This window comes from Callithrix jacchus, chromosome 9, assembly GCF_049354715.1.
Source record: "Callithrix jacchus isolate 240 chromosome 9, calJac240_pri, whole genome shotgun sequence".
NCBI lineage: Eukaryota > Metazoa > Chordata > Mammalia > Primates > Cebidae > Callithrix > Callithrix jacchus.
In genome coordinates this window covers 84,077,504-84,096,879 of record NC_133510.1, presented here as the reverse complement: position 1 = coordinate 84,096,879, position 19,376 = coordinate 84,077,504, and the positions used below count along the sequence as shown (strand labels likewise).

At 35.0% G+C, this 19,376-nt stretch overlaps 1 protein-coding gene across 50 annotated transcripts in view; it reads left to right on the top strand.

Annotated features, from left to right (window-relative positions):
- PPFIA2 (PPFI scaffold protein A2) overlaps positions 1–19,376 on the top strand; it is a 506,309-nt gene that overhangs the window by 375,014 nt on the left and 111,919 nt on the right. For 40 of the 50 annotated variants that reach the window (XM_078336983.1, XM_078336985.1, XM_078336982.1 and 37 more), the window contains 5 exons: positions 3,994–4,215; positions 12,016–12,162; positions 13,186–13,320; positions 17,738–17,821; positions 18,075–18,206. In XM_078336983.1, the coding sequence (XP_078193109.1) occupies positions 3,994–4,215; positions 12,016–12,162; positions 13,186–13,320; positions 17,738–17,821; positions 18,075–18,206 (720 nt within the window). Of the gene's footprint in view, positions 1–3,993; positions 4,216–12,015; positions 12,163–13,185; positions 13,321–17,226; positions 17,314–17,737; positions 17,822–18,074; positions 18,207–19,376 lie in introns of all 50 variants that reach the window. The other 10 variants (XM_054238673.2, XM_054238679.2, XM_054238677.2 and 7 more) reach the window with 1 other exon arrangement.

Here is a 19,376-nt window from a genome sequence, read left to right as displayed (position 1 = left end):
TTCCTAAAAATCATGAGCTATGCATATTGTGCAATAAAAAAGATGGGCTTATGGGGAAATGAGGTTTATGGCACAACATTAAAAACTTTTATTAGTGTCACATTAAAATGTAAAAAAACTAATAAAAATAGTAACAGTTTTAACACACGTTAAATGGTTGGAAATTGCATAAATATAGTGATAAGTATTTTTTTTAACCCTGAAAAAGAGCTGAAGTTTGCTTGTGGAAGTGAGTGTTAGAAGACTTGAAGGCTTTACTTTATGGTGAAATGGTAGAAGAAACGATTTCTGAAATCAACAGGAAGTTGTAACACAGGTGCAGATGGGCAAATTTTTTAAGGTATATGGGGAACTGAGGTCAGTTTTAGATGTTTGAGGAACGGGCATTTGTGTATTCTAAGTGTTCCTACGTGGCTTGTTTTTCCTTCAGCCAAATGTAGTTTTCTGTATTTAGCCAGTGCTGCTTAGGAAGAAAATTGCATATTAAAATGCAGGTACGTGAGTGCACACACACACACACACATGCATGCACACATACACACTTTACATTACATTGAAATTGTTTCCTAATATATCTATCATGTTGAAACAAAGTCATGCTTTTAAACAAGTGCTCAAAATGAGCAGAAATGACTATACTTCCGTTTAATTTTCTCTGTACTTTCCTGTTTCTTCTTACATTCTTTTTCTCTTAGTTGTTTCTCTCAAATTGCTGTACTGTCCTCACCACAAAACTCCACGGTAGCTAGGCTATGGAGCATACTTTTTTTTTCTTTTGTCAGAGTCTCACTCTGTCACTCAGGCTGAAATGCTAGAGTGAGATAGTACAGTCATGGCTCACTGCAGCCTGGACCTCCCAGGCTCAAGCAATCCTCCCACCTCTGCCTCCCTAGTTGCTGAGACTATAGGTGTACACCACTGCACCTGGCTAATTTTTCGGGTTTTTCATTTTTTTTTAGAGATGGAGTCTCCCCATGTTGCCCAGGCAGGTCTCAAACTCCTGGCCTCAAGTGATCCTCCCACCCCAGCCTCACAAAGCACTAGGATTACAAGAGCAAGCCACCACATGTAGCCCTTTCCCTCCCTCCCTCCCTCCCTCCATTCCTTCCTATGCTCCCTCTCTCCCTTGCTCCCTCCCTCAAGTGATCCTCCCACCCAGCCTCACAAAGCACTGGGATTACAAGAGCAAGCAACCACATGTAACCCCTTCCTTCCTTCCTTCCTTCCTTCCTTCCTTCCTTCCTTCCTTCCTTCCTTCCTTCCTTCCCTCCCTCCCTCCCTCCCTCCCTCCCTCCCTCCCTCCTTCCTTCCTTCCTTCCTTCCTTCCTTCATTCCTTCCGCCTTATGGTTCTGTTGCTCATGCTGGAGTGCTGTGGCATGATCATGGCTCACTGCAGCCTCAAACTCCTGGGATCAAGCCATCCTTTTGCCTCAGCCTCTCGAGCAGCTAGGACTACATGTGTATGCCACCACATCCTAATGTTCTGATTTTTTTTAATCTTTTTTCTAGAGATGAGGTCTTACTATGTCACCCAGGCTGGTCTCAAATTCCTGGCCTCAAGCAGTCTCCTGCCTCGGCCTCCCAAAGCACTAGGATTAAAAGAGCAAGCCACAGTACCTGGCCTCTTAATTTTTAACTGACAAATAATAGTCGTATATTTCATGGTACACAATGTAATGTTTTGATATATGTATATAATGTAGAATGATTCAAACAAGTTAATTAATATATCCATCACTCACCTACTTATCATTTTTGTGGTGAGAACACTTAAAATTTACTCTTCTTTCAATGTATTTTTATTAACTATAGTCATCATGCTGTGTAGTAGACCATAATTCTTAAAGTATAACTGAAACGTTTTACTCTTTGACTAACATCTCCCATTTACTAATCACAGCCTTCCTCTTTTTCCAGCCTCTGGCAACCACCATTCTACTCTCAACTTCTATGAGTTTGACTCTTTTAGATTCTACAGATAATCGAAATCAAGAAGTATTTGTCTTTCTGTGCCTGGCTTATTTCACTTAGCGTACTGTCCACCAGGTTCATTCATATTGTCACAAATGAGAGAATTTCCTTCTTTTTAGCAGCTGAATAGTATTTCAGTGTGTATGTATACCACATTACCCATTCATCCATTGATAGACACTTAGGCTGATTTGCATTTTGGCTATTGTAAATAATTCTGCATTGAACATGGAAGTGCAGATATCTTTTCAACACACTGATTTTAATTTCTTTTGTTATATACCCAGAAGTGAGATTTCTGGATCATAGGATAATTTTAATTTTTTGAGGGACTCTCATTTTTTTTTCCATAGTGGCTATACTAATTTACATTTTTGTCAGTAGTGTACAAGGGTTCCCTTTTCCCACATTCTTAATCTCTTACCAACACTTACTTGCTTTTTGCTGATAGCCATTCTAACAAGTATTAAGTGATATCTCATTGTGGTTTTAATTTGTATTTACCTGATGCATTGTGATTTTGAGCATTTTTTCATATATCCTCTGGTTATTTGTGTGTCTTCTTTTGAAAAATGTTTATTCAGATCTCTTGCCTGTTAATCTGGGGATTTGTTTTCTTCCCATTGCACTGTTTGGATTGTTTATATATTTTAGACTTTAGCTGTAGGGCATACTTCTGAAGACATACTTTCAGAAATCTCTGGTTTCTAGGCAGTCCTTCCAGAAAGTAGAAAAATCAGCTCACAAAATATTTAATGTTTTCCACCCTCCTTCCTGTTAGTTCTGTGCACACACTTTTTAATTTAATTTAATTTTATTTTTTGAGACAGAGTCTTGCTTTGTCACCAGGATGGAGTGTAGTGGCACTATCTCCGCTCACTGCAACCTCTGCCTCCCGGGTTCAAGTGATTCGCTTGCCTTTGCCTCCAGAGTAGCTGTTACTACAGGCCATGCCACCACGCCTGGCTAATTTTTCGTATTTTTAGTAGAGACAGGGTTTCACTGTGTTAGCTAGGCTGGTCTCCATCTCCTGGCCTTGTGATCTGCCCACCTAGGCCTCCTAAAGTACTGGGATTGCAGGTGTGAGCCACCATGCTGGCCACGTGATTTTTATGTTAACAGTAATATAGAAATTAAGACTTTTCTATACTGTTTGTTCCAGCTAGGTCAGATTCACAACAGGAATAATCTTTAACAAAAAATATTTGGTAAGTTCTTTTTCTGGGCATCACTGAAAATAAAACTTAAAAATTTACAAAGGATCTTGAACATAAATTTTAACATTGCACATTTTATAAGTTCTTACCTATTAGTTAAAAATAATGTGGTGTTATATCAATATAATATTGTAAATTGATAGTAAGTTATATATCTAATTGATAAAACGGTAGCTGATACTTAAATGTTTAGGATAGATGAATCAGTGTTTTATGCTATGTTTTATATACATATAGAGAGTAGTATAGTTTTCAGTTCAAATACATCTATTAAACTGTTTGAAAAATACTGATCTACCTTCATATTTTAATGTTAGTTAACAGTTTTCTCAGAAACTTAGTTTTCTGGCAAAACTAGTTCTTTTCAGAAGTTCTTATTTCTCAGTGTGAAAGCAGTGTCAGTTTCATTTATTTAAGTTCATTTTAAATTTTAAAGATGTGAATTCTTGGGCCGGGCGCGGTGGCTCAAGCCTGTAATCCCAGCACTTTGGGAGGCCGAGGCGGGTGGATCACGAGGTCAGCAGATCGGGACCATCCTGGTCAACATGGTGAAACCCCGTCTCTACTAAAAATACAAAAAATTAGCTGGGCACTGTGGTGCGTGCCTGTAATCCCAGCTACTCGGGAGGCTGAGGCAAGAGAATTGCCTGAACCCAGGAGGCGGAGGTTGCGGTGAGCCGAGATTGCGCCATTGCACTCCAGCCTGAGTAACAAGAGCGAAACTCCGTCTCAAAAAAAAAAAAAAAAAAAAAAAAAAAAAAAAGATGTGAATTCTTTAGTGCCATTTTTTTTCTATTCCTGCAGCGTTTGTCCAATGGTTCTATAGACTCAACTGATGACACTAGTCAAATAGTTGAACTACAAGAATTACTTGAAAAGCAAAACTATGAAATGGCCCAGATGAAAGAACGTTTAGCAGCCCTTTCTTCCCGGGTGGGAGAGGTGGAGCAGGAAGCAGAGACAGCAAGAAAGGATCTCATTAAAACAGAAGAAATGAACACCAAGTATCAAAGGGACATTAGGGAGGTAAGTGATTCACGTCACATTCAGTCTTTGATTTCTGAATTCTGCTTCTGAGGTGCTGTTTCCATAATTTCCCATAATGACCATATACTTTTTACTTCTCAAAAGACCATACTTTTACTTTTGCATGCATTATATTAGTTATGAAACTTGTTCGATAAGGCAAAAATCGTTTACTTTATGAATGCTTTATATATATGGAAAGAAATGTGTAATATCAAGTCTCTGATATAACAAAGACATTCTGAAGCTGTTAATACAATATTCTAAATCTAAGTTTTAATTTTAAATAATCCTAAATATGGTATGAATCATGAATTGCTATACTCTTAGCATATAGGAATACTAAAAAAATACTTTAAATTGTTTCATTGCTTATTTTGGCTTTATGTTTATGAATGTGAATGTACATCTCTGAATATACATGTACACACACACACACACACACACACACATATATATATAACATAACCTTTCTTTGTCTACATATTGCATTCCTGTTAGACTTAAAGTTCCTTCTTATACTTAAAAAAATGTACTTAAATCACTTCTCAGCCTCTTGGCTAAGATCAAGTGAAAAAAGACAGTACTTTAAGTTACTACAAAAGGTACTAGGAAATGTTTGATTTGTAACACTGTCAAATCATTCATTGTACCTGCTCAGGTGAAAGTTTAGAATCTTTTCACTTTTTCAACTTTTCACTCACAAATAAAAAGAAAATTATTTATATTTGTGGAAATTGTATTTTCTGACTCCCTTTTTCATTTTTACATATTCTTTTAAATAATATATTTTTACCTTTTTAAAATATCTTTTGTATATAATTTGCTGTTTCTTCATCAAGTTGGCCCTATTCTATGTACCTAATTGGTGATGTCCTTAAGGTCTTTCCTTTCACCCACTCAGTTTGATTCAGCAGTAAATCCTGTTATCTGCAATTTCAAACTATTCATAATCGGACCTCTTCTTAGAATTTTCATGGCTTTTTCTTTTCCTACACAATCACTATCTCTCACTGGATTATTTCAATAGTCTGTTGCCTGGTCTTCCTGCTCATGCTTTCAGCTCACCTCAGTCTATGCTCAACACAGCAGCTTGAGCAGCCTGCCTGTAAGTCAGTTCATGTCACTTTTCTGCTTAAATGACTTTTAATGACTACATTTTTTACTTATAGTAATATCAAAGCCCTTACAGTGGTCTAAAAGCCATATACAATCTCTCCACTATGACCTTCCTGACATCTTAGAGACCATCTACTATCTCACACACACTGCTCAACTGGAGTGACCTCTTAAGCAAGCCAGACCTGTTTTGTTGCATTTTATTTTCCCTTTGCCTTTGCTCAATATCGTTTTCTAAGTGAAGTGTCCCCAGAACTTGGTTTTGCACATATACACTCTCTTTCTCTTTTTGATTAAATAAACATCTCACATGACTTCCGTCATCTGACAAAATATATATTTAACTGATAAACTTGTTTATCATATGCCTCCCTCCCCAACTATTTGTAAAGATCTATAAGGGTAGGATTTTTTGTTCTTGTTTTGTTCACTGCTGTCTTCAGAATACCTACACAGCTATTGATTGTATTATAGACACTCAAAAAATATTTGTTGAAAGAATAGATATTTATAAGTAAATATCAGAAAGTATGAATGATATCATAATATGTACTAAAACAATGCCTATTAGCAAAACAAAACAAAAAGGTAGGTGAACCATGAAGTGGTAGACTGCTCCACTGTAGCACAGATAATGGTACAACTTTTATGAATTAATAGTTCATGGATGCATCTCTCCTCTTCACTACTCCCCACAATTCAAATTCAGAGAATTCATAAAGTAAAGGCAGATTAACCCCTCTTCCATTTCCTGTTAAGGAATCACTAGGATATCTGGCTATCAAATCACCAGGCTCACTTCTTCATCTGTTGCTCATTCTCTCTGTCTTCATTCTCTTGGTTCTGGAGGTTTAGCTGATTTCCTTTCATTTTAGTACTCACTGCTCTATTAATGCTTATCTAGTCCAGCATCACTTAGAGGTAAGGTCCAGGATCCAATTCCCATTTTCTTACTGCCCATTTAAAAATGACTTCTTGATGCTGATAATCTCTGAATGTAGATAACAAAGCACACAGTCAGATGGAAAATGTCACTCCTCTGATGCCAGGTGTACTTTTATTGGGGATCCATTCTAATGGTCATAACGTTCTCCTTTCACATGGAATTATTTTTAAATACAACCATTATTATCAGCCCCATCATTTCTACATAGATATATTTTAGAAGAGTTTTGTGAGAAAGGAATATATCTTGTTATCCACCTTTGAAGGGCAGTTGTGAACACAAATGTTTTCAGAGCCATGCTGGCAATGGAAAAGTATTAAGTGCCAGGTGCAAGACAGTAGGAAGTGATTGCGTTGATGAGACCTGTGAAAGGGCCTATACTCCGCCTGCATTACTGTATGCATCACCTTTTTTTTTTGTATACACACACACACACACACACACACACACACACGGCAGTGTGTGAAAGCTAAATAAACTGCTTCTGAAATATTCCGGTCTTAAGACACAGGCCCCTGGTTTGTGAAAGATTGTTTAAGGACCAGTCACATGTGAAAACTATTACCGGTGTATTACATAGAATTTCTCTAATTCCTCACAATTGCCAAAAAGGGGAAATACTAATTATTATCTCCATTTTTCTCAGATAAAAACGATAAGGTTCAGTGAGATAAAGTAACTTGCCAAAGGCCTGTGCAGTTCCCTCCCCACCAGCACCAAAGAGAAACAAGATTAGCATGGCTTCAAAACCTGTGCTTCTTCCGCTATGAACTGCTTCCAAAATAAGCACAGTGTAATAATTTACTCAGTGATAGCAACTATCATAAAAATGCATCTACAATATAACTGTCCTCTAAATAATCAATATTTTGGTCATTTTTTCCAATAAGCAAGAAGATGTGAAAATCATATACTTAGCAAACAGATTACTTAACACTTAAAGCTTTTATTTTCCTGAATAATATTTTTCTGTGCTATGGTCACACAGGGTCAACTGGATTGCAAGTTTCTTTTCTTAATTATTCTTTTTAAATTTTTATTTATTTATTTATTTATTTTAGAGACAGAGTCTCGCTCTGTTGCCCAAGCTGGAGTGCAATAGTGTTTTCAGCTCACTGCAACCTCGATCTCCTAGGCTCAAGCAATCCTCTCATCTCAGCCTCTGGAGCAGCTAAGACGACAGGCACACATCCGGATGTCTGAAAAATTTTTGTAGTTTTTGTAGAGACAGGGTCCCACAAGGTTGCTCATGCTGGTCTCAAATTTCTGGGTTCAAGAGATCCTCCCACCTCATCCTCCCAATGGTCTGGGATTACAGTTGTGATACACAGATTGCAAGTTTCTTAGTTAAAAAAAAAAAGAAGCTCCTTTTTCTTGGTACTCCTATAGGATTGCTAGCATAGTATGATTTATAAATTGTATAGGTAATAAATGTTTGTTGTAGTAATTAAGGAATTAGGAAATAAGAAAATAACATATAATGAAAATTGAAAGGTATTTTGCTTTCTATGTGAGGACATTTATAAGGTATCTAAAATGAACTATTATTTTGAATGGCAAAAACTGCAATTACTTTTGAACCAACCTAATTTATAAATATGTTCTACTGATGGCTTCAGAATGTAATTTTTCTATGTCAAAAAAGAAATCTATTTAAAATTTATTTTACATTTTGTCTTCAAACAAAACTCCTTAAATTGATTTTGGCCTATGAAGAGTAGGTGAGTTGAATTAAAGTTAGACACAGTACACATATTAGAAAAATAGACAATCTCATAAAAGTAGCTTATCTCTCCAGTTTTTAATCAAGAGGTTTATTAATTGTATATGGATAATGATATATCATTAAATACATAGCTGTGCAAATAACTAAAATTTTCAGTGGAATATTTTAATTATATTTTGTTCATGAATAAAACCATCCTATCTTTCCAACTTCCTATTAACATTTATTCAGAATTTCACCATGTGATTAAATGAATTAAATACATATCAGTGTTGGCTTTTCTATTATCTGAAACATGTAGTTATATTTTTAACTTTAATAGATATAAGTTACCAGAGACTTATATTTATTAGATATTAAAAAATCCAATTTATGAACTTCAAGTAAAGAGATCATTGCAACTTTATTTTGTTTTCTCTTTTTTTTTTTTTCCTTTGGTAGCAAGTTTTAGGGACTAGAGAAGCTTCTTTTTTTAGAATTTTCAAATGACAGAGGGAAAAACTATTTCTCTGACTTGTAAATCCAGTTCATTTTTGGCAACACAGCCTGCAGTTAAAAATTGAATCTCCCACATGAATCACTGAATCAAAAATGCAGTACCAAAATTACAAAATACAAAAATCCCTGCATGTAATGTATGTCATAGAGTGAGATCATCTAACTGTGGAAATAATAGTGATTAGTAATTTTAAAAAGCTATTATTTATTGAGGATGTTTTCTACATGCGACACCATACAAAGCACTTTCTAATTCTTATCAACAATGCTATGTGATGCATATTAGAATCTCAACCCACGCTATATATGAAGAAGGTGAAGCACAGAATAGGTGAGCAACATTGACCCCTTATAACAGAGTTAATAAGTGTCCCAAACTAGCATTTGGAGCAAGTAAGTACTACTTCAATGCTCATGTACTTGAGAAATGTGTGTATGCCTTTTATTGATTTTATTGTTCTTAAAATTTAGTAAGAAGTTTATATATGCAGGTTAGCTTTAGACTTTTCTGTTCAAGCTGCAAAATTTTCCCAGAGTTCTGTTTGAAAATGAAGCTGACAGAATACAATCTTAAGCACTCTGAAAGGAACCTCTAAGATAAAAACTCTACCATCACTGAGACAAAAAATATGTAAAACAGAAAAAGTCAAAAGTGAAAATAAGTAGTTTTTTAAATAGTAGGTGTTATCTGGGATGCCTAAAATCTAGAGGTATGCATATAATATTTCTTAAAAATTACTCTGGCTAATTTTTGCTGAATTCATAGATTAATTTCTTACATTTACACTTTAGTATCAACATAATTAACCAAGTAGCTTTTAACCAGGTCTTGATGGTCAGTAGGATTGAGCTAGACAAAGGAGACAAAACACATTCCAGGTAGACATGAAGTCACAGAGTGTATTAGTTTTGAAGGGCTGCCACAACAAATTGCCACAGACTGGATGGCTTAAAACAACCATCATTTAGTCACTCATTGTCTTGGAGGCTTTAAGTCTGAAATGTTTCTGCAGGGTCATATTCTCTCTGAAGGCTCTAGTGAGATTTCTTCTTCACCCCTTCTAGTTTCTAATGGTTACTGGCAATCACTGACATTCTTGGCTGGTAGCAGTATAACTCCAGTCTCTGCCTGCCTTCCTTATTCTTCCCCATATATCTCTGTGTCCCCAAATCCCCTCCTTATGAAAATACCAGTCATTGGATTTATGGCCTATGCTAATCCTATATGACCTCATCTTAACTTGATTATGTCAATAAAATCTTATTTGAACATAAGGTCACATTCACAGGTTAAAATGGACATGAATTTTGGGGCGTCATTATTAGCCCCAGTACTCAGAAGTAAGGAAGTATCAGGTCACAAAACCACGTTTTTATCCCAGGTTTTGTAGCTCAGATTTTACCCTGCAGATGGAGGGGAAGAAATTAAGGTATTGAAACCAGTAAGCAATATGATTGGACTAGCATTTAGGAATCTCTCTCGGCAAGCAGGGTGGAGTAAAGGTAAGGAGAATAAAAGACAGAAAATATGAGAGAGAGAGCTGATTTATGATGGGCAGAATGCGAGGGACAACATGATGATTTTCATGGTAGAGCTATTACTGGTATTTTTTGAAATGGAGTCTTGCCCTGTCGCCCAGGCTGGAGTGCAGTGGTGCAATCTCGGTCACTACAACCTCTGCCTCCCAGGTTCAAGCAATTCTCGTGCCTCAGCCTCTCTGAGTAGCTGGGATTACAGGCATGTGCCACAATACCCAGCTAAGATTTTTGTATTTTAAGTAGAGATGGGTTTTACCATGTTGACCAGGCAGGCTGGTCTTGAACTCCTGACCTCAAGTGATCTACCTCAGCCTTCCAAAGTGCTGGGATTTCAGGTGTGAGCCACTGCATCCAGCTGATCTATTACTTTTGAATTAATCTTAATTTTTACATATATATATACATAAATTTTCTAAGTCAAATAATGGCACATACAAAGATGGTATACATATAGACACAAACAGGCTCTCATTTCAAGTTTTCATCTCATGTCCCTGAGATTTTTAATTTCAACACTTTTATTTACTACTTCTGGTATTTTCTCTCTTTATTTAAACAAAATTTATGTTTTGCTATTAGATTAGGATATTACTTATTTTATTCCTTATTTTGCTTTTTATTATACCTATATTTCCATTAGAGTTACCATCTCAAAAAAAGAAGAAAGAAAATTGAAAGAAAGGCTGTCTGCTTATCTAATTATTATATGTGGCAGGACTGGCTCTGGACCCTGTAGGAGAGTGACAAAGGCACTGGTTAGGAATAAGTGATGAAATTAATCTGGATAATAACATAAGGAAACTATCACTATTTCCTCCATTCCAGGATTTTTAAACAAAGAAGCTTCCCACATTCTCAGGAAACGATTCCAGGCCAATGAGCCTCACTTCTGCACTTGATTTTCTCTCAACATCTTGTCAATAAAGTAGGTTATCTAACTACCAATAAATTTCTGTGTAAGCTGTTAGTAAGGTAAAAATCATCTCCCTATTACTATCTACAAATTTGATTATTTAAAAATTACTGTTTAAAATATTATCAATGCCATGATTTTCTCCCCTTGCACTGGATGTTTTCCTATATTTGTGTGTTCATTGACTTCTCTAAACTCATGTAATTGAAACGATATATAACTAGGTAAATCCTTACGTTTCTAAGTCAATTGGTAAATTTTTTGTAAATAAGATCCAAATGTGCTATTTTGTTTCCTCCTGCTTTTTTTTTTTTTGACACAGCCTTGTTACCCAGGCTGGAGTGCAATGGCGTGATCTCGGCTCACCGCAACCTCCACCTCCTGGGTTCAGGCAATTTTCCTGCCTCAGCCTCCTGAAATTACAGGCACGCGCCACCATGCCCAGCTAATTTTTTTCGTATTTTTAGTAGAGACGGGGTTTTACCATGTTGACCACGATGGTCTCAATCTCTTGACCTTGTGATCCACCCGCCTCGGCCTCCCAAAGTGCTGGGATTACAGGCTTGGGCCACCGCGCCCGGCCTTCCTCCTGCTTTTTAACCACAGAGTTCCTCTTTCTTACATGCAAAGGTAAGAATATGAATGGTATTTGTTGTTTATTTGAAGATTGCTTTACAATTTGAAACTGCAGCCACCATTTTAACAATTTTATCAATTGCAACTCTATTCATAATTGTACTTAATTTTACTGCATAATGAACTAATTTATCTGCCACTTGTCTTACAAGAAGGCCAATTCTACAGTAGATGGTTTTAAAAACTACTCCACTGCATTCTTAGATAGTAGAAAGCTTTTGGTTAACTGAATATATAAAAATAATTCTGACAGCTAAGTTGGGAAAATGCACCTAAAATCTCACATTCCTTTCAATGAAAAGAAAGGAATGAGTATTTACTTCAAAATGGAGTAGTTTTTATGTTTCTATTTTATTTAAGTAATATGACAGTAATTAATCTGAAAATCTGATTTGCTTTTTTTATAAATTATTTTAATTGTAGGCCATGGCACAAAAAGAAGATATGGAAGAAAGAATTACGACCCTTGAAAAGCGTTACCTCAGTGCTCAGAGAGAATCTACCTCCATACATGACATGAATGATAAACTAGAAAATGAGTTAGCAAATAAAGAAGCTATCCTACGGCAGGTTCAGTATCTCTGTCTTGGTTTTGTTCTGGTCCATTCATTCTCATCATTCTTGCAACACATGGAGTAAATAAATCAGGCTATTTCTTGGCAGATGTTTGATTAACTATTCTCTAAAATGTAAAACTCTATACTGAAACAAATATGTTTTTTGATATGAAATTTACTTTCTAGAAAGATAAGTTATTTATCTTAATACAAATAATGACTATTATTTTTCATCTAGGCATGAACAAGAAATTGTGCTAAACACTTTTCATGTATTACCTTACTTAATTCTAACCACCACCTATGAAGTAGGTAGATTTATTATACTGAAGACAATATAGTTCAGAGACAGTCACCCTTTCCCAAGCTTGTACATATATTAAATACCAGAGCCAATATAGTGGAATTCTAAGTTTATTGGGCTCTATAGCAGAAATAGACAAACTATAGCCATGAGCCAAAGCTGGTTGTTTGCCTGCTATTGTAAATAAATTCTTATTGGAACACAGCCATGCCCAATTATTTGATCATTGTCTATGATTGTTTTTATGCTATAACACAGTTGAGTATTTGGGATTCAGGCCATATGATACGTGAGACCTAAAATTTTTACTATCTGTCCCATTACAGAAAATGTTTGCCAATCTTATCTTTAGAGCCTGGATCATAATGCTACATTACGTTTCCCACTCCAGTCTAAATATCATGGTTTTCAGTATTTTGCTATGCTGGTATATCTAATGTCTTAGTACTGAGCTATATTTCCTTTGTTTAAATTAATACTCATGAGTAATTTCTTTCCTTTTTGCTGCCAATGGTAAGAGCCTTTTCATTTTTTTAATGTGCTGAATTTTGCGAAGGAAAATGGATAAGCAGTATATGAAAACAAGACAACAATCAACACGTTACACATTTAGGTGCAGTAGTGACTAATTTTAAATCTAGAATCATGACTGAGGTGCAAAGCCCCTGGTGTCTGGTGTTTGCTATTCAAACTCTGACTCCTTAAGTGTCTCTCCTTCCATTCCCATTTCAGATGGAAGAGAAAAACAGACAGTTACAAGAACGTCTTGAGCTAGCTGAACAAAAGTTGCAGCAGACCATGAGAAAGGCTGAAACATTGCCTGAAGTAGAGGCTGAACTGGCTCAGAGAATTGCAGCCTTAACAAAGGTACTGAACTAGAACAATTGGTCAACCTAGATATGTTTGTAGAAAGAACTGGCAATCAAAATGGAATCTATAAAGATTTTCTATAGGATCCATGAAAATTAATGTAATCTTTGTTATATTGATCTGTTATTAAATGAATTGTTTTCTTCTCATACATATTTATGGCAGCAAGAATAATTGTTATATAAATGTGAGGTTTCCCCTGCCTATTTAAACGTTAACAAAACAAGTAACAATTTCATGCCATTGTTATAGTTAATTTTCCATGGTAATATTTCTATAAGAATAATCATGGAGGTAAACAAAAATGATAATGTTGTCTATATGAGACACAACAAATTAACAGGTTTCACATCAATTTCTATTAGAAGTATAGAAAATATCATAACTTCTTGATTCCTCTCCAATGACACTAAAAAACTTGTCAGATATGTAAAGTTAGATGTTTAAAAGTTTGAGGTCTAAAACATATAATCAAAAAGTGGTTTTTATAGTTGTAATTTCTTCTGAAAAATTAAAATCAGTAATACTCTGAGGAATGTTCAAAACTTTCTGCCATAATACAGCCAGTAGATTCTGCAACTATTGCATATTTTAGAATTTTATAAGCACTATAATGTTAAAAAGCAGTATTCTGACCTCTAACAGTCAAATGGAAGTGACATCATTTCAAAGTGTATATATATATATATGTTACAAGTTATATAAAAGTGCATTTTGTCACTAAAAATATGTTTGACTTTTGATATGAATTCACAAATAATCACACAATTTATATTTTTACACAATCATTAATATTTGCTAAGTTTTCAAGGCTACTACAATGAAGGAGTATGGTAGGTATCTGGACTTTAAGTTTAAAGTTATGGCATTAGGAATTACCCAAAAATAATTGATGGAGCAATGAAGCAGACACAAATGCCTTATTTTCTAAAAAAGCAAATAATTAATAACGAACAGTGAACTGATCTCCCTGTAGGTCAAAATAGGAGAGTTAACCAGGTAATGAAAGGCAAACCTTTGACAAGGTAGAGCAGGATTAGAGAGCATTGAAATAGCTGCTTGTTTACAGAGTGTTGGAGTGACTAGTTGGATAAAACTGATTAAGAGGAGGTCGAGGCGGGTGGATCACAAGGTCAAGAGATCGAGACCATCCTGGTCAACATGTTGAAACCTCATCTCTACTAAAAATACAAAAAATTAGCTGGGCATGGTGGCATGTGCCTGTAATCCCAGCTACTCAGGAGGCTGAAGCAGGAGAATTGCCTGATCCAGGAGGCGGAGGTTGTAGTGAGCCGAGATCGCACCATGGCACTCCAGCCTGGGTAACAAGAGCGAAATTCTGTCTCAAAAAAAAAAAAAACAAAAAAAAAAACGATTAAGATGAGTTTATAATTTGGATCCTTCTATAGTCACAAACCATGCCAGTAAACTAATCTGGCAATTTTAGAAATGTGTGATTTCTAAGATAAAGATAAATTTATCATTTAATTTGAAAAAATATTCCCTAAATTATATATAGCTGTATAAACATATAGATATTTCACTTTTTTCTGCAAACACTGATCTTAATGACTATAACATAGACTAAGATATGCATAATTAGATTTTTCATCTGAAGAACATAAAGGACTTTCAAAAAGAATTATCTTTTTCATTTGTATTGTTTTGAGGGGTTAGATGAGTGACTGAATAAGAAAAATAACTTTTGGGCCAGGTGTGGTGGCTCACTTCTGTTACCCAAGCACTTTGACAGGCTGGGGAGGGTGGATCACGAGGTTAGGAGTTTGAGACCAGCCTGGCCAATATGGTGAAACCTGGTCTCTACTAAAAACACAAAAATTATCCAGGTGTGGTGGCATGCACCTGTGGTCCCAGCTACTCAGGAGGTTGAGGCAGAAGAATCGCTTGAACCTGAGAGGCAGAGGTTGCAGTGAACAGAGATGGTGCCACTGTACTCTAGCCTGGTCAATAGAGTGAGACTCCATCTCAAAAAATTAAAATACATATTTCTTTAGCAAGGACGTAATTCATCTTGAATGAGGTGTTTTATTTCTAGTATCAATAAAATGTATCAGCAATAGCATAGTAATTTAAATAGAACAAAATTCTTATTTATCTCTGAAATGAATTTTCAAAATTTTGGTGTTTTGTGTGTGTGTTTTTTTAAGTTTGATGTGTTTTAAAATAATAAACAGAAACAGCTAGAAGTTTTAAAGGTCTCTAAAAACTTGTATTTTTGAAGACGCAGTTTTGACGGTTGAAATATTCATGTCTGGAATATCTTGAGTCGGTCATCTAATTAATTTAACACCACTAACTCATGTTAAAATGTACTTTTGAAGGATCAGAAATCCTTTATGAATTTAGGTTATATTCAACAACATTTGACCAACTTACTGTATTCTTAATATAACTCTAAATTTTAAATGATACTATAAAGCCATTTTATGACATTTGGGGATCATGGTAACTCTGTGTAGCTTCTATTTGAAAATTTGAAGACAACATGGAGGAAAGAAATTGGTTATTTATTATGTCTTTATTATCTTCCACATTTGTAAAATAAGAATATCCAAAGGAAAACCTTACAAAATGTAAATGTTGAATTGTAGTTTGCATAAGCACACCAGAATTGAAATGTTAAATGTTTGCTTTCATAGATTAAATTGGGAAAATTGGAATTTATTGCATAAAATAGTATCTATGCATCTGAATTAATACATGAATAGGTTACTATTTCTTTTCAGTTACTGCATGTCATATTTATATATAATTCTATATTGGCATAAAGTAGGTTTCACTGTTTTAGAAGGAACTTATAAAATGTGATAGAATATGCTCTGGAGTTAAAATTTGTAGTCCGGACATACAGTCACTTAAATATAATAATTACTTAACTTTCAATGATTAAAATGTTGATGTAACTGCATATGTAATCCCTGCATAACATACCAGCAATTTTGCAATCAGCAATGTCACATGTGTTGAACACTCTGCACCTGTGGTAACCTGACAGTCACCTCCAAGACATGTATCTAACCTTGGCACTGGGCAAACATGAGCTCACAAGGCAACTCTGCTGCCTATTCACTTAGGCACTATTTTGTTTCCCCAGCAACAAATCAATGCAGAAATAGCTTTGAATTGGCCCCTGGTGTCAGAAGAGTGACAATCAAGATTTCTCATTCTCACAGAATTGTTGTCAGCTTGATAATTCATTTAAAATTTCTAATTAAACCTATATCGGAGAGTAGGCCATTAGATTCTAGACCAATGATCATATGCACATTCGCAGACCAGAAGTCATTTCGTAAGTTTTCCTGTTGCTGAGGAAACTCAATCTTGCTTAAATTGGGGGACTACTCATAATAACCCCGTGGCTTAGTTTTTTATCTTATTTCTACAGAGCAAGATTTAGAAAAAATTTTGTTCCAAATTAATTATACCTGAGTCATTGCCTTGCATTTTTTTCAACATTGTGATACATTGTTTCCATTATTTTTAAGTAATATAAACAAACAAACCAAAATACAAACTTTTAACAATCTATCAGAGACATATTCTGGTGTTTGGTTTCCCATAATTCCAGTTCTTATATAACTCTTTCAAAGTTGCTTTATTCATTCTGTAGTAGTCTCTCATTGCCAGCCATCACTAACCTTTCATATCTTAGGTTGATAGCTTTTTATTTTAGTATATTACTGTTTTTTATTTAAAATCATCAACTGCATTGTATTCACCAAATATCAGTGTAGTTCTTTCCACATAAAATTCTATCTATTAAAGTATTAAATTTGCTGTCACACTTTTCTTTTAAGCATTCTGTGCTACATTCTGTTTGGTGTCAGTGTCTTTAGTTCTGATTTTTCAATTTTGTCCCTCTCCTTTTCCTTGACTTGTTAGTCTGATCCAACCTCTTCTACCTCATCTGATGATTATCAATATGTTATGGAAGCTAAACTACAAGAAATGATCTCCATACGTAGGAAGGTAGTCCTACTGGACTTTACTTTCTATTGCTAAATAGAATCCATCTAAGTTTTTCTTTTCGTTTATAAAAATTATGTTACTTTTATTTATTGATAATCGACCATCTGTGCAGTTCAGTGCTTCAGGAGCTTAAAATTGGACAATGGCAGGTTTGTGTTCAAACCATGCACAGTCTGCATGTTACATTTGGCTGATTTCATTGCTCATAAATAACTCAAATGTTTTGCTGATGCTTGGATGTAACAGGCCTTTGTAGCTGACACATTTCAAGCAATGCTGTTCAGCTGCCTGTTTGAAGAAAGTTTATTTTTTAAAAACTGTTTGCAGTTGGTAGTAGCTTGCTTTACATTTTATTTCAATTTATTTGGAGGAAAAGAGTAAACCAAATCTTACACTTCAGGTGCCTTATCATATTTCTTAACAGGCTGAAGAGAGACATGGAAATATTGAAGAACGTATGAGACATCTAGAGGGTCAACTTGAAGAGAAAAATCAAGAACTTCAAAGAGTATGTGTATTAAGAACTATTACCCCCCATCATCAGTTTATTAATTCATATTCTGTGTATAAAAAGAAAGCCTTTAATTGAGTATCAGTTATATTTCAAACTTACAAATATGCCCTGTAGATTCTGAAGAAAAAAGTTTCCACCATTTATTCAAAACAGATGTAAAATTAAATTCAATTTAAACTAGCAAAACTATGAAAATAACCTCAAACAGTTTTTCAATGGATTTTTATTTCATTTTTTTAAATTTAAGGCTAGGCAAAGAGAGAAAATGAATGAGGAGCATAACAAGAGATTATCAGATACTGTTGATAGACTTCTGACTGAATCCAACGAACGCCTACAACTACACTTAAAGGAAAGAATGGCGGCTCTAGAAGAAAAGGTAAAATGATAGAAGGGTAAAATCACATGAAAATTTTGCAGTGTTCATATGATCATGTTTGTTTTATATACAGCTGCAATCATTTTATTGGTCAGATGATCCATTTGCTTAGTTTTTAAAAATACCTGATATATTCTTAAAAAATAAATGCATAGTTTTTATTTAAATAAGTATAAGATCAAATTTTGGATGAAAAAAAATGTCGCATGATATATGAATCTTTTATATTGGCTTGTTCATATGAGGCAAATGTATTAAAATATTCTGTGCTTGTATGATGAAAATATTTTATTTATCCTCTGCCTGGTATGCAAAATAGAAAAGTGATGAGACAAAAGTCAATATTTTTGGAGGGGTGGAGGTGATTTGAACTATTCATGTCTCAAGTGACTGATATGTACACACCAGTCTAAAAGTCAAAATGTAAGTGAGTTTAAGTCATCAGTAGAACTAGTATCAATCCCAGTAGATGGTTTAGGACCCCAGTGTTTTCAGCTGCGTTATTTCAGGAAAAGTGCTTCTGTACAGTCTGCAATGTGATTTACAGTTACATATGTCTCATTGATAGTTGGCAGCTACCAGACCAGCAAGAGTTATGTGAGCTGGTTACCAATTCCAGAGCATAAATAAAGGTAGGGTATAAAACCTGGATGATCACATAATTTTGGAAATTTAGATTGAATGTCAATCACTATTTTAGCTAGACATTTTCCCTTAATACGTAAGATACACCAAAATTGGGAAAATGTTTTGATAAAATGTCAAAGTAGTTTCATTAATTTACCTATTAGAAAGTCATAAGGCATGTCTTCTTCCCATACAACTCCAAATACATGGCCACTATACAATTACTATACTCTTAGTTTAATTTTACTCTATAAATTGGAAAAGAATGCATTATTTTAAATAATGCCTTGTAGTACTTGTTTGCTTTGTAGAAAAAATAATGTTTAACAACAACAATAATTTTCTGGAAAGGTTTCTTTTTTTTTTTTTTTTTTTTTTTTTTTTGAGACGGAGTTTCGCTCTTGTTACCCTGGCTGGAGTGCAATGGCGCAATCTCGGCTCACCGCAACCTCCGCCCCCTGGGTTCAGGCAATTCTCCTGCCTCAGCCTCCTGAGTAGCTGGGATTACAGGCACCCGCCACCGTGCCCAGCTAACTTTTTGTA